General features: G+C 41.1%; 1 protein-coding gene across 1 annotated transcript; it reads right to left on the bottom strand.

Moving 5' to 3' along the window:
- Positions 1 to 4,629: 4,629 nt before the first annotated feature.
- COMTD1 (catechol-O-methyltransferase domain containing 1) lies at positions 4,630 to 26,691 on the bottom strand. The gene is made up of 7 exons (XM_089510729.1): positions 26,588 to 26,691; positions 21,907 to 22,025; positions 20,891 to 20,996; positions 18,633 to 18,751; positions 11,951 to 12,005; positions 8,962 to 9,095; positions 4,630 to 6,416 (listed from the first exon to the last, which is right to left on the bottom strand). Exons 1-7 carry the CDS (start codon positions 26,667 to 26,669, stop codon positions 6,264 to 6,266), a joined length of 768 nt encoding a protein of 255 aa, XP_089366855.1. The 5' UTR covers positions 26,670 to 26,691; the 3' UTR covers positions 4,630 to 6,263.
- Between the last annotated feature and the right edge of the window lie 801 nt (positions 26,692 to 27,492).

The following is a 27,492-nucleotide window of genomic DNA, read 5'->3' as shown; positions in this document are numbered from 1 at the left end:
GTCATCTTATGTTTCAGTGAGAGTTCCAGCTTCATCTGTTCCAAAACCCATTTGTTTGTTTTTTTGGTTGTCCATGGTATTCTCAGCACTCTTCTCCAGGACCATCTCAAATGAGTTTTCCTCCTGACAGTTTTTTAAACTATCCAGCTCTCACATCTGTACATGGTGATGGGGAATATGACAGTTTGAACAATTCTAACCTTAGTGTGCAGTTGTATATCTTCACACTTCAGGATCTTGTCTAGTTCTTTCATGGCAGCCCTTTCCAATCATCGTCTCTTTCTGATTTCTTGACTGCTATCTCCATGCCTATCAGTGTTTGATCTGATGTATGGGAACTCTTCAACTATTTCAATTTCCTCATTGTCTAGATTGAATTTTTGTAGTTCCTCTGTGTTCATTACTCTCCTCCTTACCTGCCCTTTACTCAGATGCAACCTGTGCCACATTGCTTTGATTTACAAGCAAAACAGAAGAGAAACCATAGATGAAAGACTTATAGAACCCCGGTTTACACAGTCTGTGCCTATAACAATTTCACATTTCACAGAAACATAGAGTGAGGAGAGCCCAAAGGCCATCCAGTCCAACCCCCTGCCATGCAGGAATACACAATCAAAGCACCCGTTATAGATGGCCATCCAGCCTCTGTTTAAAAATCTACAAAGAAGGAGACTCCACCACTCTCTGAGGGAGTGTGTTACATTATTGAACAGCTATTATCACTAGGAAGTTCTTCCTAATGTTTAGGTGGAATCTCTTTTCCTGTAATTTGAATCCATTGCTCCATCTTCAATATCCTTTCCAATATTTAAACATGGTTATCATGCCACCTCTTAATCTTCTTTCCCCAGGCTAAACACACCCAGCTCCCTAAGCCACTCCTCTCTAAGCCTGTGGTTTTCAGACCTTTCATTCCACACTACTGACAAAAGTGGCAATGCCACCAGATGGCATGATTATACAATTAGAAACATCATTTTTTATTTTCATTTTCTCACTTTAGCTTCTAACCGATTATATAGTGCTTCAGTTGTAAGGGTTGTGTATGTGGTGAGGTGGCTTTCACATATGAATCCGTATTACCAGGCAGATATGTGAGAGTACGCATAGACTAGCATCTCAGAGAGAAAACTCACCTTGATCATCTCCCTGTAATGCTGTTTCCTTTGTAAAAGGATTTAGTTTCTATTTTAAATGAAAGGTTTAAACTTGCACCCTTGAAATAACCGAGGTCAGGAAACTTCTACCAGGGGATTCTCTTACTTACCTAAACCAGTCCAAAGGCTCAGCCTCTTCCCAGTGGCATTTTCTTATTTCCTCCAATAACATTTGCTTATGGGCAGAGCAAATCATTTGGTTTCCTTCCCTGCAGCCATGAATCTTCTCTTTGGGGACTGAGTAACATCACCTATGCCAGTCTAGTTGCTTTAACCATATTTCCACCCAAGACAACCGTATGGTAAGAAACAGTTAAGTAGCCCTTGCACTGGACCTCCAGCTATTGTTGAACTGTAACTGCCAGCATCTCTCTCCATTAGCCATACTGACTAGGAGTTGCAGTCCAACAACAGCTGGAGGACTGCCCCATTCCCACCTCTGCTCCAGAGAGGAAGAATAGTAGAATATTGTGTGTCAGTTGTCAGGTGGGTTTTCCTGGACACTTTATTGAAGGTACTATTGTTCAAATCAACAATCCATTAGTAAGATGGGGGAAGGGGTCCCAACTGTCTTACTGCCTGTATGATGGAAATTGTCATCTCCCTGGATCACTGTACCCATTCCACTCCCCGATTCATCATTGCCAACTGATTGCATTTCTCCTTCCATTTCCCATCCTTGATTTGGAGCAACACCTAGGAATGCCAACCTCGGAAAAGTTTTGACTCCAACTAGCTGTCTTGGGCAATGTCTACCCATTTTCGTGTCATCCCCATGCAGGTTGCTCTAGATGTTGAAAAGGAGGACAAAAGCTCTGGCTAATAAATGAGGAGCTACTAAATAAATTAATGGCACCAGATCCTGTTTGATCTTGGAAGCTAAGCAAGGTCAGGCCAGGTTAGCACTGAGATGGGAGATTGCCAATGAATACCAGGTGCTGTAGCCTACATTTCAGAGGAAACTGGCAAAACCACTTCTGTGTATTCCTTGCCTTTGGAGTTTATCACACTAGCGAAATTCCTCTGAAAAATGGGATTTAAACTAGATTTAAATTTTAAAAAACAACTACTGCAAATGCGGGAAATTTATCACACCACATTCCTGCAAAGGTGAAAAAACAAGAAGTTAAAGCAAAGGCAAAAGGGAGAAAAACAGCAGCTTTTTACCTTTGGGAAGTCCAGAAAGTAAAAAGCTTCCATTTTTATCATCTGATAAGTTTTTTTCTAATTTAAATCTAGTTTAAATATTGTTTTTCAGCAGAATTTCATGAGTGTGATAAACTCATGAACTCTATAGATTTCATGGGGTCACCATGAGTCTTCCTTCCTTCCTTCCTTCCTTCCTTCCTTCCTTCCTTCCTTCTCTCTCTCACACACACACCCAGCATTCATTGCCCAATATAGGATTTATGATTGTTAGAATTGTTTTTTCCATGAGAGATATGGAATTTTAGGGATCCTTAAGTATTCTTAAGGACATCCCTGCAAATTGTACTGGCGATCCCATGGAAGTCTTGCCGTGGAAGGTTGAGATGTATGGCATCATCAATACATTTGCTATGAGAAGCCTTCTCTGGGTTAATCTGTGTGGTGTCCTGGTCTTCTGGAGGACTTTGGGCAATGGTATAGAATAACGGTCAGAAAGCCAGTTAATGTATGTAAAACTTGCTGCTAAGGCAATTGAGTTTATAAAGTTTTGTATGGTAGTAAAGCTTAAAGTACATCTAGGTACAGCAAGAAAGCTTCACTGCCTCCATTTGCACACTCAAGGTACTGTCCAGCAGACCTTTCACAGTGGTTTATCATTTAACACCCAACCCCGTGAATGGTGTTAGAACCTGTGTTGGTCTATAGTGACATGTTTGCTAGGACACTTAAGTCTCCAGAGCTGCTCACTTCCAATGACTCTCTGCTTGGTATTGTTATGGCACTTGTAAGAGACATATTTTTATGAGACCAACTGCTATCCTTGTGGTCTGAGGATCTGAAAAGAGCACAGCATAACATACTCAACCATCCTTTGCCATTTGTTTGTTCAAATTAGCTGCAGGGATTGGCCAAGAGCAACCAAGGTGTGATAAATATCTTATTGTGTGAAGGACAAAAGAAAGAAACACACCCTGGACTCAGACGTTTTGGACAACTACCAACTTGCGGCAAATACATTCTATCTGGGAGAAATGCTAAAGAGTTGTAGGCCCTCTTGGGGAAACCAGATTTTCTAAATACACACCACCCTGGGTTTAGACTCAATTTGGGGACTGAATTGGCTGTGATGGATGCAGTTGGGTGTTTAATCCTTTTAATCACTCATTGACTTTTCATACCATCAGCCTCCTCAAATCTCCGATATAATATTATGATCGTTCCATTCCTACCTAGGGAGCTAGTTGTGCAGAATTTAAGAAAGGGATGGAATATTCATGATGTGCTGAGCTGCTATGAGGATGAAGAAAATACAATACTAATATTCCTTATTCAGATAGGATTTAAATTGCCAACTGGAGGACTGCAGCAACAAAAACAGAACATAAAGCCAACATACACAATAGCTTATGGTGCTACTTTTATTAGATTCCTAAATTTTATGTTGGAACTCTCTAGACTTTGAATGCAGTCAGGTAGGTTCCCTTTTAAAGTTTTAAAATTGTAACATCAGAATGGATCCAGATATAGTAACTGTTAGAGCCACTGATTTCAACAGATCCCTTCCAACAGTGACATCTACACTGTAGAAAATAATGCCGTTTGACACCACTTTAAGTGTTGTAGCTCTATCTTATGGAATACCAGGATCTATAGTTTTTACAGGTCTGTAGCCTTCTCTGATGGATTCTGTAGGATGGCACCATGGCAGTTAAAATGGTGTTACATTACATTATTTGCACAGTGGAGATGTACCTTAAGTCTGGATCCAACTTGTTGAGCAAAATAAAGGGAGGATTTGGCTTTTGGAGAGTGAGAATGATTTAAGCAGTGATGAAAAATTTGGTAGAGCCCCAGGAAGATTCTATGTCCCCATGAATTTCCCATCTCTCTTCATTCATTTTATCCTTGCTGCACTTCTACTGTGATGAAACACAGTAATGTCGTAAATGTTTGCAATAATGTGACATGACAATTTTTTCTTCCAAAACTGGCAGTAAGACATAAGCATGAACTATTTTCAGTAACTCTGGCATGGTATTAGCAATAAATGTTGTGAGTATGCAACCTCTCCCTGGAGCCTAAACAGTGGAGGAGGTGACTGTGTTTAGCATATCAGTGGGAGAAAAATTATGAAGCTTTAAAGAATGATTTTTCCCTCTTGCAGCAGAGTGCTAGTCAATCAATAATCGTGCTGCTAACTCAGGGGAAGATTTTTAGTTGCCTTCATAAAATATTTTAATTATCTAAAAATCATAAAATATAAGTAGGCACAATTTACTTGGAACTCAAGAGAGTAATATGAACAATAAGAAAAGATAAATGTTTGCTTTTCCATGAACTTAAATCAGTCTCTAAAAAGTAATGCAGGGAACAAAACCCATGAGTTATTAGCAATATTTATGTTTGCAATAATAGGAATAAAAATTGGAATAGCTAGTTATGTACTCATCCATACAGTAGAGGAAGATAAATACCTTGTTCAGAATTGTACATTAATTCCTCTTTTTTCTGCCCTTTATGACTGTTTATTTCTTCCTCCTAAAATTCTGCTTGTAGATTAAGCCTTTCATTTTATCAGATGTTCACATGTTAGAACATAACAGCCACATGTTTGGACAATCAACTGAGCCAGTGCAAAAGTAACAAACGGATTAGAAAGACATGCAATTGCTTTTTGTGGCTGCGTTTGTAAAGACATATCTTTAAGAAACTGAATTACATTCAGGGACTTCACAGTAGTTTAAATCCATTGCAATTGGTCCTCAGGTCTGGTTTTGGGACAGAGGCTTTCTTGAATGGCCTGCAGGGAAAGGGACCATATGGATTCTCTTGGACTACTCAGCAGCTTCTGAGACCATCAGCTATGATATCCTTCTGTATAGGTTCTTCAAGTTGGCAGTCAGTGAGGAGTGATGGAAGACTGACTCCTAAAGACGGTGCTGAGGGACCATGGATTGAACCATTGGCACTTATATGCTGGGATTGCAGAGACTTCAGCTCTTTCCTCATGGACGTTGAATAACTACTTGTAGAGTTGCAGGCCCTCTTGGAGCACTGATACTCAGGGGATGTGACATGCGGGACCAGTAACACTAGCAACTAACTAGGATCACTCTTGGCTATAAATGTCCCAGCCAAAGTTGCCACTGATTGGCAGCTGATGGCTCACTTTTTGTGATCCATGGACCATCACTTTTGAGTAGTACTTTTCTAAATAGTTGCACTGGTACCAGGACATCGACATTACTGAGGTTTATCTTGCTTATCACCAGCATCCCTTAAAGACTAAAAGGGTACCAATTTATATTCTGTTTGCTGTTTGTTAAAGTGTTGGCTTGGGACTTGTGAAATCCAGGTCCTAGTCCCCACTGAGCCACAGAATTCACTAGGTGGCCTCAGGCCCAATATTCTCAGCCTGACCTACTGTACGTGGTTGTGATGAGGATAAAGGAGAGAGGAAGAGTCAGGCACACCCACTAGAACACAGTAGAGACAGGATATGTGTATGTGATAGATGAACAAACACACTCAGATGGTTTTAATGCCTAAATACACCCACTTTGTCACTGTCAGCCACTTCATATACCAATCCTTCTCATTTAAGTACAAGTGTGGGCAGTTTTTACATACCTACTTTGCTGGGGTGGTAAGCAAGACAAACTGTCAGTAAAAGAACAAAAACATTCACAATTCATGAAAATCTGAGCTGAATTTTATATTGAGAACATACTAGACAGTTTGCTAGTCATGACTGTTAACACTTACAAAATTAACTGAATTGACCATTTCCCCCTCCTATATTTATAGCATGATTTCTAGCTTAGAGAAATTTTTTTGGATGCAAAATCAAAATATACAGCATCCTGTATTTCTCAGACATTATCCTCACTAAGTTGGGGTAGGTGTTGGCATACTTCAGGGGTCAGTCTGCAATCTTCTTCATCTCTTTCTCCACTAGAGCTTAAATGCTAATGTTACCCCATCCGCTATTGAGAGCATGCTGATGGTCACTCGTGGATCATGGAAGATCTTTTCATTCAGCTCATGCATGCTCTGGATGACACCACCATATTTTCTTGAGTTAAGTACTTTCCCTGAAAACAAAACCTGTTAAAATGATATAGAGAGAGATAGTCAGAGCAGAGAGAAACACACTTTCAATTATCATTATGTTAATCTGCATGTGCAGTTGCGGTATGAACCTGTACTACCAGATCTGAAGCAAACTGTGTGGCTGTTCCTCCCAAAACCTCCTCAAACTGTATAGTCTAAACTTTGACAAATCAAGATTACCTGCAGCAAAACCCTGAATGTGTTGAAACAGAAGTATGGTAACTTCCGCTGATTCAAGGTTTACTTTCACATAGATATGTGTTGTTTCTCTCTCTGTGTGTCTCTCCCTCCCTCCCCCTCCTCCTCCTCCTCCTCTTCTTCACACAGGGCTGCACCCTTCATTATTCTCTACAATTAAATAGGCAAACATATTGATGACATGCCAATAGAACTGCTTCAAGCTACAGAGTCAGAACCTGCTCTAGTTCTAACTAAAATCTGTCAGCAAATATGGAAAACAAAACAATGGCCCACAGATTGAAAATGCTCAATATACATTCCAATCCCCCCAAAAGGGTATACCAGGGGCTGCAGTAACTACAGGATGACTACATTAACTTCTCATGCAATCAAAGAGATGCTCAAAATTATACAATGTCTTTTACTATATATGGACCAAGAAATGCTAGTTGTCCAAGCTGGGTTCAGGAAAGGAAGAGGCTTTAGGAATCATATTGTAAACATAAATTGGATAATGGTGCACACCAAAAAATTTCAGAAGAAAATCAGCATGTGCTTTATAGATTATAGCAAAACCTTTGTTTTCATGAAAAATCGCTGATCATTCTTAAAAGAAATGGGTGTGCTACAACATTTGATTGTCCTGATGTGTAACCTGTACTCAGGATAAGAAGATACTGTTAGGAAAAAATACAGAGAATTGGAATGGCTTCCAAATGGCAAAGGGGTCAGGAAAGGCTGCAGCTTATCATCCCGTCTAACTGGTATGTTGAACATATCATACATAAAGCAAGATTAGGCTCATAGTGAGAAGTCATGAAAACTGGAGGAAGGAATATCAACCATTTGATATGCAGATGACACCATAATACTAGCAGAAAATAGCAAAGATTTGGAATAACTACCTAAGAAAGCCAAGGAAGAAAGTGCAAAGGCAAGTTTATAGCTGGACATTAAGAAAACAAACATAATGTCCACAGATGATTTACATAACTTTAAAGCAGACAATGAAGACATTGAAATAGTTCAAGATTTCAATACTCGGGAAATGACAAATTAACGCAATTATTAAGAAATGTACCTCTGCAAAATTTTTAAAAAGAATGGGGTAACATGAAAGAATATTTAAAAGTACAGCTATAAGAAATCCAACTACATACAAGATTTATAAATACAGCTATATAAACAATATATATATAATAAACAACAAATAAAAGAACAGAGAATGTACTTAAAGAAGATGATAATAATGATAATAATAATACACACAAGAGTGCCTCTCTTCAAACTAACACCAAATTACTCCCTTCCTATCAATATTCTAAGGATTTCACTCTTACCATCTTGCTTCCTTCCACAGTCATTTTCATTCAGCGTATAGGTAGGACTGTGTGTAACCTGTGTTCCCTTCCTCTTCCCCTCTAACAGAAGTGAGCTTGGAGAAGAGATGGTATCACCCACCCCACTGCCCCCAGTATGGGAGATTCTTTCCCATAATACACATGACCTAAGAGATGGTTTGATGATGGACAAACTGAGAAGAGAGAGGGTCTGTGCTTGGGTGGTGATGACTAGGGAGGAAGAGATGCCGGGAGCATGGTGGGCTGGTCCTGAATTGCATTAGCTGAGAGTTAAGATGGGAATTAATTTATGGAAATAATATTAGAGGAATTTATTTAGGGAAGGTTTGTTGCAATTGTTTTGCCTCCTCTGTGATGTTTTTCCGGGGAAAAACCTGTGGGTTAACAGAAGTGGTGTTTGTATTCAGAGGTGCAATCCCAAGCTCTGTCTTTTAGTCCATTTTGTCCCAGTTAGGTATCTCAAGACCTCACTAGTTTGCCTTCTGCAAAAACAATATTTTGATGTGCCATGTGGCTCAGGCTCTGCCTTGAACTTACTTTATTAGGCAGCTTTCTTGACCTTTGTGGCTAGCCATGCTCCACAGCTACAACAACTACCAAACATTCCAATGGGCCCAAAATGTTAAGAGATCCCAATGCTAGTCTTTAATGTTCTGCTGGGGATCCATACAGTAGCTGCAACAATATTCTGCTTGCTCCATGAGATTAAACCAGTGTGTTAACTTCAGAAATTACTCTTTATTTGGTCAAAGATACAGTGTTGTATTTGGTGGAGCTAAGGAAAAAGCTTGGTGAAAAGTCTATTAAATGAACTATTATCTCCTATTTCATTGCTTTTTGACCCATCTATTGCACATTTATTTATGTATCTCTTTCTATTAAGTCAACCAAAGGTAACTTCATGCATTGGACAAAAAAGGCTGCAGTCCACAAAAAATGTGCTAAAAAAACCTGTTAGGTTCTAAGGTGCAACAAAATTTATATCTGTAAGTACTTACATTGTCAATAGCGATTATTCCCCCTTTTCTAATAAGCTGTAGACATTTTTCATAGTAGTCATTGTAACCTCCTTTGTCAGCATCAATGAAAGCAAAATCAAAGGTTCCAGCTTCACCATTTGCCAAAAGGTCATCTAGGCATTAAAAGGGTAACAAGGGTTAAATCTGAAAATGAAAAGATTTGCTTCTGCTTAGTTTCTCTGTACTAGCTGAGCCAGAGAGAGATTTTTATGTTGAGAAAATATACAGTTGTTCTCCACATGCAGCTATGATACAAGGAGAAGAAGGGAACTGGAGGTCTCAAAAACACAGGCTCTATAGACATATGGCTTTACTTGTAAAAAACAGCCTACCAAAGTTAGTCAAATGCTCCTTTTTTACCATGTAGTATCCACTTGATCCCCCAAACTGCTCAACACTGGCATCCTAAATGTCATACTGCATCCTGTGTGTATGGAAGCTGAATCTAGGCAAGCCTAATACATGGAATCAATGCCAGATCAAACTGAAGAGCCCCACTATGTTGCTAAAACAGACCAAATGTGCTGGGCTTCTGCCATGTGGGCCCTATCCTTATACAGATATTTAGTGAGCTCAGGAGCAGGGCGGTCCACCACAAGACCAATTTCCCAGGCAAATATATAAGGCAAAGACAAAGGTAAAGAAGACAAAGTGCCAATATATTTTTGCAACAGATTACTACGGACCAATGACAGTAATCTTTATTGTAGTGAACAAATTCTCTCAGAACCTGTGCATCACAGATGCATCATGCACACATAAGAGGAAGGGCTATTATTTCAGCACCAGAGCATATGTTTTGCAATTCAGTCTCTTGCATCTCTAGCTAGACAAAAGAAAGGCTGCTGCTAATCAGTGTAGAAAATCCTCAGCTAGATGAGAGATTTGGTATAAGGTTGCAGTACCTGTTTATTTCTTTTTAAAAGGCAGCCTTTTTTCTTTTTTAGGCATACTGAAAAGACCCCTCTTACATAAGACAATCTCCTGACATACGATCTGTTTCCTTCTCTTGTAGGAGTGTGGAGAGAGAGATCTTGAGGGGAGAATGGTACCATCTCCAAATTGGAGTCATGCCCCCAAAATGCCCTCTGAGAACTGCATCTCTAGGAAGTTTAATTCCCATCTAAAACAATGAGCACCTTCACACACAGATTCATTTTAAAAAATCATTTAAAGGAAAACAGCAGAAAGTTTTTTAAAGAGTTCCCAACTTTTCTTCTCTAGTCACTTTTGGTTCCAAGTCAAAGACCCCCCCCCCCCCCCAAAAGGGTCATAGGACCAGAAAATTGGTTTCATAACCCACAGAGTTTGTCTACCCTTGGACTAGTTGACTCTTTAGTCTGACTTAAACTCACCTCCCCCCCCCCCCTTTCGAATAATTGCTTAATTCCCATGCCCTACTGGAACTATTCTCAAGTACACACGAAGACTATACAGTGATTTCTCTTCTGGTTGCTCAACTTGGAACAGGAAACTATTCTCTCTTTTTTATGAAAAGGCAAGTACTTGGATAGCACCATATTAAATCAACAAATAAAAGACATGCAGGGTTCTGCTTAGCGTGCACAATCATACAAGTACTAACAATATTCCATACAGAACTGCGTGTGTGTGTGTGCATGTGCAAAATCACATCCTGCCATTTCAGGCCCCGAGTTTGAGTTTGTAGAAAACTCAACAATCAACAGATGCTTGTTTGATGGAAGAGTAAAGGCACATGTTACTATTTTTGCTAACTTCATCTCAACATGGAAGGATGACAAATGTCAAGGCCCTTCTCCCATCCTGGGCGTGACTTCAAATTTCTGCACATTTTCCAATGTAGATTTCTTTTGAGGGGGCAGTTTTGCAGCCCTTTGGGAAAGTGTTATGAACTTCTTCTTCTTTTTTTTTTTTTTGCACAAATACATTTTTTTAAACAAATAAGGTCTTTTGTGCAATTTTTGTGTGTGCATGCAAAAGCCAATGTAAACAAAAATCTCAAAAAGCACTGGTATTTTTGCTGCTGTGAAGGGGTGAAAAATCTTGTGGTGGCTGACACTTTATGGGCTTTCTAAACAAGAAAAATTGCAAACATTCTTTACACCCCTAAAAGCCATGTATACCAAGGGCTCTGTTCTCATGGTACAGCTAAGGCACTTTGTACCAAACACTCAATGGTCCATATACCTTACACTGCCTACTTAGTTATGAATGTGTAAGTAAGTAGCATCTCCTGGCCCTAGTCCCCCCAAACTACCTTAACAGCCAGTAGCCACTCTAAGCAATGGAAGTCTGTCCTGGTAGCGATCAAGGCACAACAGGATGTTGTTTCTGACCCCTTTCCGCCAGTGAATGGGGCTGCAAAGAGGAAATGTGGCAGATGCCCTCTTTCTTATTGCCACAGCTTCACTCACTGGAGGACAAGCTGGAAACATCATTCTGGTGCACCAACAGAATAGACCTTCATTGCCTGGAGAGATTGTTGGATATTAACATAGGTGTGAGGAGACATTTATGATTGTGGCAATAGTACCACAATCATGAATACATAGGATTAATGAGTATGGAGCAATTTTGGAGCTGTAATACTAGTTTAGGAATCCATTAATGCAATACAGGATGTCACTGAACCTCAATCCTGTTTTAGGGAAGAGTTGCCATTTTGACCAAAAGTCAAAGTACTGATATTCTAGCCAGCCAGAGGTTCTCTAGCAAATTAAGCAAAAACTAAATTTAATTCTATAAAAATAGCAAACTGCATCTAGTAAATTTAATCAATATCTAAGGATGTTGTTCAGACCTCACCTAAAAGGAAGTGAGCATTTTACTCCATTTGTGCCACCTATGAGAAGTGGTTTTGTTTTACTGCTCCAAGAGTTTTGTGCCACAATCCCAGCTGCTTTTCAGCTCAACTTTAGACTAGGGAGGCCACTCTCATTTTTATTTCTTTTAAATTACAGCCTAGTTTTCATGCATATGTACCTACCAAGTGTCTGGATAGCTGGTTTTATCCTAAGGTCAATTTTATGCTCCACTCCTGCCTGGAAAAAAACAAAACAAAAAACAACAACACAACACACCATTATTCTCTGTCAAAGCCACCTTAAAGAGTAAAGAGATGTCTATTTTCAGATGAGAAGCTGGACAAAAGTTTATCTTTCCATATAAAACCTCTGTTATGTCTGGACAGAGGAGGGTATTATTTGTTTTGATTAAATCAAAATTGAAGGAGTCTTCATCTGGCCTGTGAATTTGACTATCAGGAAGACATACACTTTCCGAAATGTTAAATCACCACTCTCGAGAGCCACTAGATCACAAAAGCTAACCTATGCTTTTGTAAACATCCACATTTGCCAAAAGTGACCAGGCAGGTCATTATAGACAAACTTTCCCAAATGCATGGGCTAAAGTGAGTGCTCCTGCATGTGAAATTCACATTCAATAGAGTAAAAAGCAAAGTGGCCCAGTGGTTTAGGGACAAACCCACAACACACTTCCTTCACTGTTGTCCTACTGGTATCTTATGTAGTCTTAGACAGAGTGCCAAAAACTACACATTTCTAAAATCACGTCATGGATGGTTGCTAAAGCACAGCATTCTGAAAAAGGGAAGCCAGATTCTCAGATGCCAGTGCAAATGGCAAATAATGGCAGTTAGTTAATGTTCTATCTGGCCTTTTACTTATAATAAAATAAAAATGCTACATAGTAAAAGGAAAGACTTTGTGTTATATGAGCATTTAAAAAAAAAAATCAGTAGCAACCTAGAGACTTAGTTGGAGCCTTCTGCTGTACTGTGAAATAGCATGGTAATGTCATCTTCAAATTATAAAACAAATATGGAAGATTTTCACAGAAAATCATGCAAAATTACATGCCGTCCAATGCCACAGTAGCAAACACCCTAAGAGCAGCTATACTATGAGAAAAAGGGAATTTTTTTAACTGTTTGTGGTAAAAATACATTGTGTTATGAATGCCCAGACTACAGATGTGATCCTACCAAAGTTAAGCACTTAGAAAACCCCACTGATTGTAACAGATGGGTTAAGCAACTGTCTCAGTCTTTTCCATTGATGTTAATAGGATTTTAAAGTGCTTAATTTTTGAAGGAATGGACATGGTACATAAGACTAAAACAGAAACAGTACCTTGAATAAAGGTAAGGAAGCCTAAATCTAATGCACTACTAGCAGAGAAAAGAGTGCACAGGCAGAATGTTGTGGCATTTTCCAGTTGTGCAAGAAGTAGCACATACATTTGCTAATAGACCACATTGCTCTCTTGGGCAAGATACTTTGTACTGGATGTTTGTATAACCTTTATTGCCCCTGTGTTCAGGAGAACTCCAATACATATTCCAACACAGTGCTTTTAGGCTGTGTAAGGAAAAACTTTCTGCAGTGCTACGCAGTCTAGATCAGGGTTTGGAATTAATTTATTAGTTAATTTGAAAAATGTTTCTAATGACTCCATCTAACTTTCCTGATTCTCCAATTAATGCTAAAGTTAAAAATATGCTTTAGGGGCTGTCCGCATGGGCCAAAAGGCCTGTGTTCTCAGTGACCTCGTGCTGCTCTATTTGGACAATGCAGCCCAAAATCTTGGGGCCAGGACTAGGCTGAATCTTGGCAGATTGGACACAGATCTGGTGGATCTCACCCATTGCTGGGGTAAAAGAGCCTCAGCACTGGTCAAATTGACCCTCACTTGCTGCAGAGTTTCGTGGATTCCATGGCAAACCAGTTAGATCAGCTGGCCCTGCACACACCCTTTCCTCTTTCTGTCAATGCTGCTAGTAAGTAGATCCTGTCACTACCTCTGATGTGGAAATGGACACCTGGGTGCAGCCAGGAACTTCATTTCTGCATCAGAGGTAGCAATGGGGATCTATGTGGCAATCACTAGGGACATCAACAGATGGAGGTAAGAAGCATGTGGCGTACCAGGTCTGTGGCATAGGGACTGATCCAGGTTAGCACTTCAGCCAGCAAAATATGAGCCAAGCCTGTACTTTCCTGGCCTGTCTGTTCAGCCTCTTTGTGAATCACTTGTCAGAATTCCACAAAGAAGTCCCATAGATTATCCTATGAAGGCCTGTTGCCTCCACAAAAGAAATATTAGAATTGGAGGAAACTTGTCAATGCAGCTCTTTTGTAAGGCAGGATAATCTATGGAACTTTTTTGGGGAAAACAGAGAGGAGAAAAGAAGCGGGGGGGGGGGGGGGTTGGGGCCTAAATCAGAGCAGAAGAGTTGGGTTTGTGAAGTAGAACATCTAAGTTTAGGAAAGAAGTAAAAAGAATGGAAAAGAAGGAAAAGAGTGGGTCTCAGAATGGAAGGGCTGGTGGGGGGCAAGTGATTTGTTTACTTAGCAGGAGAGCCAGGCACACAAGTGGTCAGGACTCTTACCGTATTTTCCGGCGTACTAGACGACTTTTTAGCCCAGGAAACCTTCCCCAAAGTTGGGGGCTGTCTTGTACACCAGAAAGCCTCTGGGACCTAAAGAGAGCCCTCAGCAGGGAAGCCTTCTGTCAAAGGCAAAGGAGCGTCCTCCTCCGTTCCTTCCCTCCTTTGCTTTTTCCCCTTCCTTCCTTCCTTCCCTCCCTTTCTTTTCCCCTCCTTCTTTCTTTCTTTCTCTCCCTCCCTCCTTCCTTCTCTTTTTCTTCCTTTTCTTCTCTTCCTTCCTTGCTCCCTCCCCTCCCTTCCCCTCCTGTCCTCCTTTTCCGAGCGGTGCCTGGCTCTATTTCAGGGCAGATTTGGTGACTTGCCCATTTCGGCTCCAGCCTGAGAGCGAGGCTGGCTACAGAGCAATCAACCCTGTTTGGATGGAGTCACACTAACAGCTAATCAGAGAGATGACAGTGGTCACCCTCCCCAGCCTCACAAACTACAATTCCCAGGATTCCCTGGTTTTTCAAGGGAATTGCCTCCACGCTTCCAGATCCCAGCCCCAGAGAATGAGTCTACAGTATATCAGTGTTGCCAATTCTGCAGGTGCATTTGGATTTAACAATGATAACAGTAATGGTGATGATGATAGATAGCTCTTGTAGCACCTTTGAGACTCACTGAAAGAAAAGTTGGCAGTTTTCCTAGACTTAAGCATACTTCCTCAGATGCATGGGAATTGTAGTTCATTGTGGCACCAGAGCTCTTTCTCACAAAACTACAATTCCCAGGGTTCCCTAGCACTGAGCCAGGGCAGCTAAAGCGGTCTCAAACTGGATTATTTCTGCAGTATGGATTGGACCTTGAGCATTTTTAATAACCAAGGTCCAAAACACACTGCAGAAATAATCCAGTTTGTGACCACTTCAATTCTCCTGGCTCAGTGCTAGGGAATCCTGGGAATTGTAGTTTGTTGTGGCACCAGAGCTCTTTCTGATAGAGAACACTCAATGTCTCACAAAACTATCATTCCCAAGGTTCCCTAGCACTGAGCCAGGGCAGTTAAAGCAGTCTCAAACTGGATTATTTCTGCAGTGTGCCTTGGAACCAACTCAGGCTGCATCTTCACTCCAGAGACAATCCAGTTTCATATTGTTTTAACTGCCATGGCTCAGTGCTATGAAATCCTGGGAATTGTAGTTTGTTGTCACACCAAAGTTTGCTGAGAGAGAAGGTTAAATGTCTCACAAAACCAGAATTCCCAGGATTCCATAGCACTGAGCCAGGGCAGTCAAAGCGATGTCAAACTGGATTATTTCTGCACTGCAGTTGCAGCCTAACACGTTTCGATTTGGCAGAAAGCTTCCTGGGCTTTGATTCCAATAGGAGCCACTTGAACTGCTGTGGCTCCATCCATACAGAATCCCTGGGATTTGTAGTTTGGAGCAGCCCCCCCCCCCGCATTCTTTGGGCAGAGAAGGCAAAAGACCTTATAAAACTACAAATCCTAGGATTCCAATAGGATGGAGCAGCGGCTCTTAAAGTGGCGTCAAACTGCATTAATTCTAAAGAGTAGATGCACCAAGAGGAAGGGCGGGAGGAATTGTTGAGGCGGGTGAAATAATGTTGTGTATGCTGTTATTTCAAACGTGGAACGCACTCCTTTCTCAGAGTGTAGTGGAGTCTCCCTTCTCTTCCCCTCCTTTTCTTTTCTCCTTCTCCTTTTTTTCCTCCCCCCTCTTTCTCCTCTGTCGCTGCTGCTGCTGTTGTTGTTGTGTGCCTTCAGCTCCTTTTTGACTTATCATGGAAGAGAGGGGTGGTCTTATACGGTGAATATATCCCACTCTATTTTAAGTTGTAAAGTTGGGGGTCATCTTATACGCCCAGTCATCTTATATGCCGGAATATACGGTACTTAATTTATATTCCACTTTACTCCCACTATGGGACCCAAAGCAGCTGACAATTTAAGTTAGAACAAAATAGCTAAAACAATATATAGTACAAAATTTAAAAACCCTTTCAGATCCTAAAAGGTAAGAGTCCCCAGCCCCATGAGCCCTTAATTTAATATAAATTAAATGAAAAGAATATTTTAAAATGGGACTATACGGAAGGATGGCATTTGGAGGTTTTTTTTGTGTGTGGGGGGGACTGAACAGAGTCTTTTCATCCTCTACTGGTTATATTCTGAGCTGGTTTCTATTATATATCCCTGTATATATAATATTGTTGCTGGCTGACACTTTGTTTCTGAGTAATAGTAACTCTAAGGGGATCCTATCATCAGGTTTTCTTAGCAAGATTTGTTCAGAGAGGATTTGTCTTTGTCTTCCTCTGTGGCTGAGAGAGTGTGACTTGCCCAAAGTCACCCAGTGGGTTTCCATGGCCAAGCAGGGATTTGTGCATCCTAGCTGAACAACCAAACCACTACACCACATTGATTTTCTTATTGAATAGTATAAAATTATTATTATATTATTTGAGTCAGCTGTAACTCTTTTGCAATTGTTTAGTGTGTTACTCACACATTGATAAGCCCTTGAATAATTAAATCATTTCTTTTGTTAGGCAAAACTCTCCCCCATTTCCTTCACTCCTGGATTCTCCCACTGTCTCTCTCCACTCCTCCCAATTTGGTTTTTACCAATTGTGTTCTGGTCACTTGAGATTTAGGAAGGTTGAAGCTTAGAGCACAATATAGGTATACTTCAGTTAACAAAGTAAGTGTGTTCTTGGGTATGACTTCATTAGCAAAAAAAATTGGTGCTAGAGTCAGGGATAACATGGAAATATTAGGGATAGGTTACTGGACCACACAAATGTAGAGTAGTGGAACATGTTCCAGCAAACATTTTATCCAAACTAGCAGCATGAACTTGTAAAATGAAACAACCTAGTCAGATAAGCCTTCCAAAAGTAGACAAAACATTCTGAATCTTCTAGTGACTATCTTGAAAACATCTTACAAAATGTTTCCAAGTATAACTTTCTTTCCCTAGCTACCACTTTTCTTATGATTTTCCATTTTGGTGGCCAAGCTTATAGGTTTATGTTTTAACAAGCTGTGGGTAGCTGGTGAAGTGGCTGTTTTGCTGTTCATGCATGCCAGTAAGGGATTGTGGAGACAAGTGAATTAGTGAAATGTCCATTTTTCAAGGATGGAAATAGAAAAAGAGATGCAGATGAGTAAAAAACTGAACTGAGGAAGTTATGAGACCCCATGCTTTTTGGAAAGACTCTCCCAACCTGACACCTCCCTGACATGTTGAGACTCCAACCATTCCAAAAATAAGGCAATAATCTTACTATAACTTTTGTGATGTACATTGGGGTGGGGGGGAATCCAGGTCAGAGGATGGCAACTGTAAAAGGACAAAAAGAACCCTTCTGAAGGAACCAATAACAAAATGAGTTCCTCTTGGTTTTAAGGGTGATCCAGTTCTATCTCTGTATGTACGCAGATATTTTGATATTTTTTATCTTGTTTTTTATCTTGTATTTTATATATTGTATTTTGTAACTGTATTTTGTATTCCATTGATATGGTCAGCTGACTAATCAATAAACTTGTTGTTGGGTTCCTCTAAGAAGTGATGACTTCCATGCTGTTCTCTAAATCTCATGATCTGGCCCCACACTAACATTTTGATCAATGAGTTAATTAATACTAATGCAATGATATACATGATAATGATTCAAGCATTAATGCTTATGATACTGATTTTGCAATTTTAGACTTTAACATTATTGAATTCATTTAAAAACCCAACATTCCAAACTCTGTCTAGATCAGTCTAGGTTTCACTAGTGCTACAGCACTCAGGCTAGCAGAATCACACTGTTCGGTAATGGGCCTCCGCCTCATTTGTTAGGGATAAAGATTGCCTGATAAAGTGTAAAAACACTTTTCTATCCTAAAACATGCACTGCAAAATTAGTGGCCAAACACATTTCAGAACATGAACTAAGCTGCCTTTCGATCACTGTTACTTACAGAGCTAGTAACAGTTTCAAGGAAGTGACTGAGTTAAGCAGTGAAACCCACATCTATTGAAAAGTAGACACCAATATGAAGAATGGGGTTTTGCTGCCTTTAGTAAGCCTATTCCAAGTATGACTAACTTTATTATTCCATTCCATGAAAGTTTCTACCTCACTCACTTCAAAATTTAAAAAGCCAAGTGGGGCACACTGCAGGTCCCCCTTAGCATGTGTAGTTTCACTGCCATCAGTTCACAGGAATACTTAACATTATTGGTATATTGCAAGTTACCTCTTTCCAAAATGGTCTTCCAAGTTTGGCAGTGTCTTCATTAATGTCACAGGCAACAACTTTGCCATCATCTGGTATGATCAAAGCCATGTTTAAAGTATTGTACCCTGTAAAAACACCTATTACAAAATAAAAGTATTAATTTAGTTCCAAAGTCTGTGATACAGAGTTCGCTAAATGTTTAGATCCCATCCTTAGTGATACAATTAATGTTGCTTATGTCCTTCTCAAATAAGAGAGGCTCTTGGAAAAAATAAATAAATCTTAAACCAGACTCCCAGGTTTTTTAAAACCCCTTTTCCTCCTTAAAAGCCCACTGCTTCTCTTTGCAGAAGCCACCTTCCTTAGATTCAGTGTCTCTGGGCTACAGAAGCACAGAAGATTACAAAGAGGCAGGGATGGCAGCGGGCCACTTTAATGTTGCAAAGAAACATATGTGGCTACACTGCTAGCCCATTTCCTTATCCCTACTGCTTTGTGGTCCATCAACAACAGTACTCTGATGACTTTGGTTGGGGACACTAGAAGTTTGCACCACTGCTACCGGGAATATATCTACACTGTAGAAATAGTGCAGTTTGTCACCACTTTATGTGCTGTAGCTCTATCCTGTGGATCCTTAGTTTTCAAGGTCTTTAGCCTTCTCTGCCTCACAAAACTACAAATCTGAGGATTCTGTAGGATAATAATAATAATAATAATAATAATAATAATAATAATTTATTTATAGCCCACCTGTTCCCTGAGGATTGGGGCAGCTTACAATTAAAATAAAACAGAGTAAAATAATAACACAGTCCCTAACCTGTAATTTAAAATACATCAAGATAACAAGTCAATTATTAAAATCACAATAGAATTAATCCCCATTACAATGAGGCAATTTTAGGCAGAGTCAAGGAGGCATAGTTGTGGGACAGTGGAGAGGGCTCGTATCAGTCCGGGAATGCCCACCAGAAAAATCCATCTTAATGGCTTTTTTAATGGCCTCAAGAGATGTTATGTTACAGATATAATCTGGTAGGTCATTTCAAAGTTTAGGAGCAGCCGATGAAAAGGTCCTCTGGGTAACCACAGCAAGCCTGGTCTTCTTTGGCTGTAGTAAATTTGTCCCAGAGGACCTGAGAGTGTGGGATGGATTGTATGGAAGGAGATGTTCCCTTAAGTAAGCTAGACCTAAGCCATATAGAGCTTTAAAGATGATTACCAACACCTTGCACTGTGCCCAGATGGAGCTATGGAAGTTAAAGTGATGTCAAATTGCATTATTTCTACGGTGTAGATGCACCCTTGGTGGTCCTAGCAAGGAAGGTCTGGCCTTATGAAGGCTGCAGCTAGCACACAAGTGGTGGTCCTGGCAAGGAAGGTCTGGACTGTAACATGAAGGCTGCAGCTTGCACACAAGTGATATTTTCAAATAGATAGAATCCTGTCTTCAACACTGCCTCTTCATTTCGCCCTATCATGCCCTTTCCATAAGTAGCTAAGAGTGGTCTAGTAACCTGTGCCTTACTCCTCTTGGTATACTTTTTTGGTACTTCCCTATTTGGTACTTCCCTATGATGGACTTCCAACATACCAAGCCATCTGGTAATAGCCACTATACAATTGCAAGACCTGTGGCAGCTCAGAAGGCCGAAGATGCTTTTAGTACCAGCAGAAATTCTTCTTTCAAAATTGACTCCTCCACACACTTGGCCTAAGGTCTGGCCTGATTAATCTCAGATTTGCCCCAGAAATTGCAGTCTCATATGCTTATGGGGTATGAATGATCTAAGGATTATTCAGATGGTGCCAAGACAGCCGCCAGGTTCATCACTATTCTAATGTCAGCCAGTGCAATATTTTAGATCAGCAATGGAAAATCATTTCTGGGAGAATGAAGGGCAGATCTTCCTGTCCTCCATCGGCTGGATAACATCAGGTTGTAGCCAGATTTAGACAGATATTCTGAAATATGAAGTTTTTAAAAGAGCCAAACACATAATTGATGTCCTATTATAGAATAATCTTTAAAAGAATTGAAGCAGTTGATATTCTTTAATTCACTGTGTGAAAAAGGATTAAAACATTTTAAATACTGTGGAACCATGTAAGGCTGTAGGCACAAAAAAGAAGACACTGGAAAGTGAATAGAAGTGGGACTTCAGCACTAGATGGAAGATCCCCTCCCTTTCCCACCAATTCTACAACTTATTATAGGACTGAGCCCACAGATATTCCTTAGGCCCCAGCACTATGGAAACAAATGTGCTTACCAATTTCAATTACCTTCTTTGCTCTAATCAGCCTTGCCAGGTTGGCCATAAGCTGGGCCTCATCACAGCTCACCATCATCCTTCCATCATGACGCTGAGATGTAACCTTGAAAACAAAGCCTACATGTTACTCTGCTCTTAAAATCCAGATATATATCCCCTTAAGTTACTGTGTCATTTTTGAGGGGTAAAGAATTCTGTATATTGTATACTCAAAACATTTGCTACATAGTCCAGGATGTTTCAGAATCATTGTTACACTACATGCTCCAGGGCCAATATAAGTTATTTTTCAACTAATTTCTGCCGTACAACTTCTTTCCACCATTTCATATACTATGGGCAGACAATGTTATGAACAGAGCATTTGATCATGTGAACCTCCACATGTAGTATAAATTAGCACAGTCCAGGAACAGGTTTACTACTTCAGTGAAAACTAGATCGTGTTCACACACAAGGACACAAATGTATCAGTCCTCGAAGCTATCGTTTGAAAGGTCAGAGGGAGAAAATTGCCCCAAAGCCATTTGCAACAAATGGCTCAGCATCTTCTTATTTGCAACAAAATGGACCCCAAATCTAGAAGAAGAATCTAGATAAGTTAAATGTGCAGCCAACATGACAAAGTGGCATTACTTCCAGTCATGTTGGCTTTTAGGAATTTAGGATGGCAAACCCACTATGTATTGTGCTGGGTTTGAGAAATTTTTGTTCCTTCCAAAATTCACCACTAAAAAAAATCTGGGGAAGTCTGAGAGCTTTCTTGGGGTGGGGTTAGGTGCTGCAAGATGGGGACCTACAGGCCAAACTTCCCCCATCCCTTCTCTAACCAAGCATAAGAATATCACATGGACACTATAGCCCTTTCTGATACCTTGGGATGTTTGTTCTTGTTCTATCGGAGGTGCAAAAGACCACGTCCCATAAAGAGGGAAGAGGAAATAAAAGTTTGGGGCAATTGCAAAGTGGACTCTGCCAAGACATTTATAAGAGCTTTAGTCAGACATACTAACCATTTTCAGTTTGGTTAGAGCAGGGTGCTCCCGCAAGGAGTGATCCAGTACATACTGCTGTAACAGGCTACCTGAGCCTTTGAGCGTGCCATGGGCAAACCTTGAGCAGGATCTTCTGCCTTTCAAAAGAAGAAACAATAATGTAAGTAATAAATCCATCAAACAAAATTACTTTCTGTCTTAATCAGTCACACCAGTATACTTTTCCTATACGTAGTTTTGAAATGTTTCATAATAACCAAATCTAAATAGGACTATGCCAGGAGCAATTGCCTTCCATATCCCCATCATGTTTGGGCAGAAACTGACTGCACTTTAAAGGTACAATGATATTAAAAAAGCAATGGAACCATGGGCTGATTTGGCAAAAAGAACAAAACAAAAAGAGAATGCTGAGCAAGAGGCAGCTTGCATCCCCTACAGTGGGATCCATTTGCACAAGATGACTTCTGGAGCTGGTTGAGTCACAGTCAGGGCTAGCACAAAGCCTTTGTGTTACCTATGGCAGAGCAGCAAATGCCCTACCAAGCCCTATCAGTGGGCATAATCTCCATGGCCAAGGTGTAGTTATGTTTTAGGCATTATAGACAATTCCACAAGCTATACTCATACCTAAGGTGTAAAAATAAATAAATGCTAACAACAACAAAAGACTGAACCAACAATTTGAAGTCGAAGGCTTTCTTGGCCGGCATCCATGGCTTTTTGTGGATTTTTCAGGCTATGTGGCCATGTTCTAGAAGAGTTTATTCCTGAATAAACGCTTCTAGAACATGGCCACATAGCCCAAAAAACTCACAAAAAACTATAACATCAAAAACCAGTTGCCAGAGGAAGCCACCTCAGACTGCTGAACAGGAAAGTTGGCCCTGAAAATGCCAATCTCTCAATATTACACTGCAAAGCTACATATGAGAACCTGGTGTCTGGTAAGGAGGCAACTGCTCCATAGGATGAATGACTGAGGCTCTTCACCACCATTACCAGATGACTGACAGGTCTTTGGGACTCTAGCCTCTCTGCAATTTAACTAGATCTTTAAGCATCTTTAACAAAGGTTAAACATGATTCTTCAAGTTCTAGTTATTCACTCCAAAAAACGCTTTAATGTCAAAGGTTCAACACACAGGTACACAAACTTTTCCCCTCTGTAACCCATTATTTAGTATAGGTGACTGGGATTTTCAGCAGTTAATGAGAATCGGGATGAAGTTCAGGAAGTTTCTTCAATTACGTTACATGTTTGTATGTTACGTATATCAATTGTAAGATTATATATTGTTATTTTATATGTCTTTAACAAATTTATATTAAAAACATAGTTTTTTTAAATATTAAAAAACCTTTTACCCTTGGGACCCCCTTTATATCTACATGCCCTGCGCTTGACATAGTATATGAATAAAAATATTTTATTGAGTGTGTGTATTTTCATTCTCACATTCACGTATATTTATATTTTAACTTTTTAAAGAAAAAAAATCAGTCAAATTAGAACAGTATCATTTAAGTAAATTCCCTATTCAGCTCAATGCATGTGTAATTTTTACAGGCAAAAAAGTTTGGGAAGAGAGGAAGGAGAAAGGATCAGAACCTCCAAGTCTTGCATCCCCCCTTGACCAACTCTCACCCTTCCCCCAGAGGTCCTGCTCCATACTTTGAGATCCACTGTCCTAACAAATCAACAGATCTTACAATGGTGCTGGATTTAGGACAGCGTATGTGTACACATACTGATTTCCCTTCTACATAAAGGCTAATAGCTTCTTCTTCTGACACAGCCCACTGAATGCATCCTTTAGGGCCTGTACAGACAGACCAAAATAAAGCTGCTTCAGGTCACTTTGAAGGCATGCTGTTTTGATGATGCATGCATCCTAAGAGGCCAGAAGCTATGCCAAAGCTGTGGTCCAGTCCTTAAGAGTGGAGCGTGGCTTTGGTGTGACTTCTAGCCTCTTAGGACGCATGCATCATTTAAACAGCATACCCCCAAAGTGTCCCGAAGCAGCTTTATTTTGGCCTCTCTATACGGGCCCTTAGTTTTCAGCCTGGACACTTTATTTTTTGTGGCATCACCTATGTGCAGCCCCTTAGTTCTCTAGCCCACCTCTGCAGTGGAGAATATTCTCTGGCACACCAGGGGTTTCTGTGGCAGAGCTCCACTTGCCTTTGCTTGTATAGGCAAATAGGCCTGTTTTACTACCCGGCTCCTTGGCACAAGTCCATCCATGTTGCAACCACAAGGAATCAGATCACTATGAACTATGAACCTAATAACCACTTTGGCTACAGCTGCAGCATTCAGTGGGGAAGGGTGGCCTGACATGCCTTCAGAAGTTGGATTTCAGTTCCTAGAAGCCTCAGCCAGCATGGCCAATGGGGAGGGATATAGTCCAACCATTTGTGAAGCCTTCTTCTTTGAGAAGGCCACTGCACTAGAATGAGCTATCTATTGCAAAGCAGCAGGAAGCCCAGGAAGTGCAAGCAGCAATGCAAAGGGATCAGAATGGCACCTCTTGGAATTCCTGCCCCTATATGACTTCACTATAAAGGGTGTGTATCATGTGCTTTCAAGCCAAGACTTATGGAGATCCTATCATGGGGATTTCTTGGCCAGTTTCACTCAGAGGGTGTTTGCCATTGCCTTCCCCTGAGACTGAGAGAGTGCAACTCGCCCAAAGTCACCCTGTGGGTTTCATGCTCAAGACATGAATCGAACCCTGGTCTCCAGAGTTAAATCAAGGTACAGCTAACCCTTGATGGCAAAAATGGTAGAATACAATTATACAAGCTACAGTATTCAAACATCATTCTCTCAAAAAGGACAAGATGCATCTGAAGAAGGAGGCTGAAGTCTAGGAGAGCTCATACTACCAGCTTCTTTCTTTCAGTTAGTCTCAAAGGGGCTACAAGGACAAGATACTGAAAAACAAGCCAGTGTGGCGTAGGGGTTTGAGTGTTGGACTACAACTCTGGAGACCAGGGTTCAATTCCCAGCTCGGCCATGAAAATCAGTGGGTGACCTTAGACAAGTCCCTCTCTCTCAGCAAACCCCCTTCTGAAAAAACCTGTCAAGAAAAGAAAACTCCATGATGACAGGTTTGCCTTAGGGTTGCCCTAAGTCAGAAATGACTTGAAGGAACACGACAACAGCCAGTGACAAAAATACAACCCTTCTCCCCAGTCAGCACACCATGGGGCACCTATTGAAACGCTAGGGTCTAGGTGGCCTCTGTGTGTTTGCATCACTTTCTCCAGTTTCCTTTCAATGTAGTTAGTTATTTCATTTATAAGCCGCTTTCCTCCCCTGAGGTACCCAAGATGGCTCACATTTAAAATATCAATAAAATTCAAAACAATTTCAAAAGAAGTGACAGCAAACAAGGTGGTTTCCCAGAGCTCGCTCTTCAAGAGCAACAAGTTGGGCAGCCAGTTCAGGCAAAGGCAGGCCTCCTTCAGGATTTCTGGGGCCTTTTCCCAACCTTTCCTCAGCACCAAGAGCTAAACCCCCCAGGCCCCAAAGACAGCCAAAATACAGGAGCCCTGGATGTGCCTTTCTGGTTTTGGGGAGCAAGACAGGTTTTTTTTTAGAGATTCCTTGACCCCAGCCTTGCCAGGACTTGATGGCAAGTAACACACAACATAATAAAATACAAAGCTATAGCTGTGTTAGTCTGCAGAATCAGTTGCAAAGAGGTCTTGTAGCTCCTTTCACTGGAAGAAAGAAGTTGGCAGCAGGAGCTTTCCTAGACTGCAGTCTACTTCCTAAAGTCCAAATGTATCTAGACTTTGCTGAAGTCTGGGAATGCTCCTGCCGCCAACTTCTTTCTTTCAGTGAGTCTCAAAGGTGTTACAAGATCGTTCTCTACATTATTATCATATTCCAAACACATCTGAAGAAGTAGACTTTAGTCTAGGAAAACTCCTGTTGCCACTTTCTTTCTTTCAGTGAGTTTCAAAGGTGCTGCAAGATCTCTCTCTACATTATTATCTCCATTATATCCAACTGCATCTGAGGAAGTAGACTTCAGTCTAGCAAATCTCCTGCTGCCACTTTCTTTCTTTCAGTCAGTCAGTCTCAAAGGTGCTGCAAGATCTCTTTCTACATCATCATCATTATATCCAACTGCATCTGAGGAAGTAGACTTTACTCTAGGAAAGCTCAGGCTGCCATCTTCTTTCTTTTTAGTGAGTCTCAAAGGTGCTGCAAGATCTCTCTCTACATTATTATTATTATTATTACATCCAACTGCATCTGAGGAAGTAGACTTTAGTCTAGGAAAGCTCAGGCTGCCACCTTCTTTCTTTCAGTGAGTCTCAAAGGTGCTGCAAGATCTCTCTCTACATTATTATCACTATATCCAACTGCATCTGAGGAAGTAGACTTTAGTCTAGGAAAGCTCAGGCTGCCACCTTCTTTCTTTCAGTAAGTCTCAAAGGTGCTGCAAGATCTCTCTCTACATTATTATTACTATATCCAACTGCATCTGAGGAAGTAGACTTTAGTCTAGGAAAGCTCCTGCTGCCACTTTAATGCTTCCAGTGAGTGAGTCCCAAAGGAGCTGCAAAGGCTCAGTGCAAGTGCAACAGGGAAGCAATGCAGCCAACTGGAAAGCATGCCTGTCCTCTGATTCCTTTGCTCCCAAGGAGAGCCAGGGAGCCTGCTTCCCTTCTTTCTCACCTGCGAGGAAGCCTGCGGCCACTGCCACCCCCAGCACTGCTGTCCCAATGGCCGCTTCCTTGGAGATGCTGAAGAAAGGCATTGTGTGCAGCAGCAGCAGCAGCAGCAGCCAAGGTCCAGGAAGAAGAAGAAGAAGGAAGAGAGAGGCTCCAGTTGCTGGGAAGTCCCCTGACGTTGGTGGTCACGTGCTCCTCCTTCATTCATAAACCCTGGGAGGAGGGCTCCAGGTCACGTGGGGGGTCCCAGGCCACGCCCCCTGCAAGTGTGAGTGTGTGGCAGTGATCATCAGAGGGGTCCTCCCTAGTGCTGAAGGGCACCAGGCACCTACACACCAAGACACAATGGAGGACAGGACCACAGAACAGCCCCCCCAAACACTCCTAGGCTGCATCCACACTGGAGAAATAACCCAGTTTGGCACTGCTTTAATTATTGCCTTGGCTCAAGGCTATGGGATTCTGGGAGTTGGAGTTTGTTGTGGAGCCCAGAGGGGAGCCCTTTGGACTGTACAGCAGGGGGTGGGAACTGGGGAGGTGTCCAAATGGTACTTAAATGCAGCTTCCAGCAGCCCCAAGCAGCATAACAGATAAGGGGGGGGGATGTTGGGAATTGGAGTCCAACAACAGCTGGGATGTTAACAGGCAAGGGAAATTGGAAGTATAATCCAATGGGAATACAAACGCAATCATGGAGTTTCACGTTATTGCGTGATAGACTACCACACGCAATTTCGCGCAACGGGAAGTCAGTCCAAACGCAATCACATGGGGTTTCATGCTATTGTGTGAGAGGTGCTCACACGCAATTTCGGGCAAGGGCAAGCTATTTTCAGGCAATGGGGAGTCAGTTCGAACACGATTTGAATTCACGCAAATTTGCTGAACTAGCGAATTCATGTGAATGCG

The sequence above is a fragment of the Sceloporus occidentalis genome, unplaced genomic scaffold (assembly GCF_023333645.1).
Source record: "Sceloporus occidentalis isolate IW3139 unplaced genomic scaffold, rSceOcc1.0.p SCAF_2, whole genome shotgun sequence".
NCBI classification, from domain to species: domain Eukaryota; kingdom Metazoa; phylum Chordata; class Lepidosauria; order Squamata; family Phrynosomatidae; genus Sceloporus; species Sceloporus occidentalis.
This window is presented reverse-complemented; position numbering and strand designations above follow the sequence as displayed.

Bases quoted from the DNA above. Each gene is read 5' to 3' on its own strand.
- COMTD1 (XM_089510729.1), bottom strand. From the start codon at position 26,669: ATGCCTTTCTTCAGCATCTCCAAGGAAGCGGCCATTGGGACAGCAGTG. The intron at 20,997-21,906 runs GTTAGTATGTCT...TTTGTTTTCAAG, and splicing joins CTCTAACCAAACTGAAAATG to GTTACATCTCAGCGTCATGA. The intron at 12,006-18,632 runs GTAACTTGCAAT...GTTTTTTTCCAG, and splicing joins GAAGACCATTTTGGAAAGAG to GCAGGAGTGGAGCATAAAAT.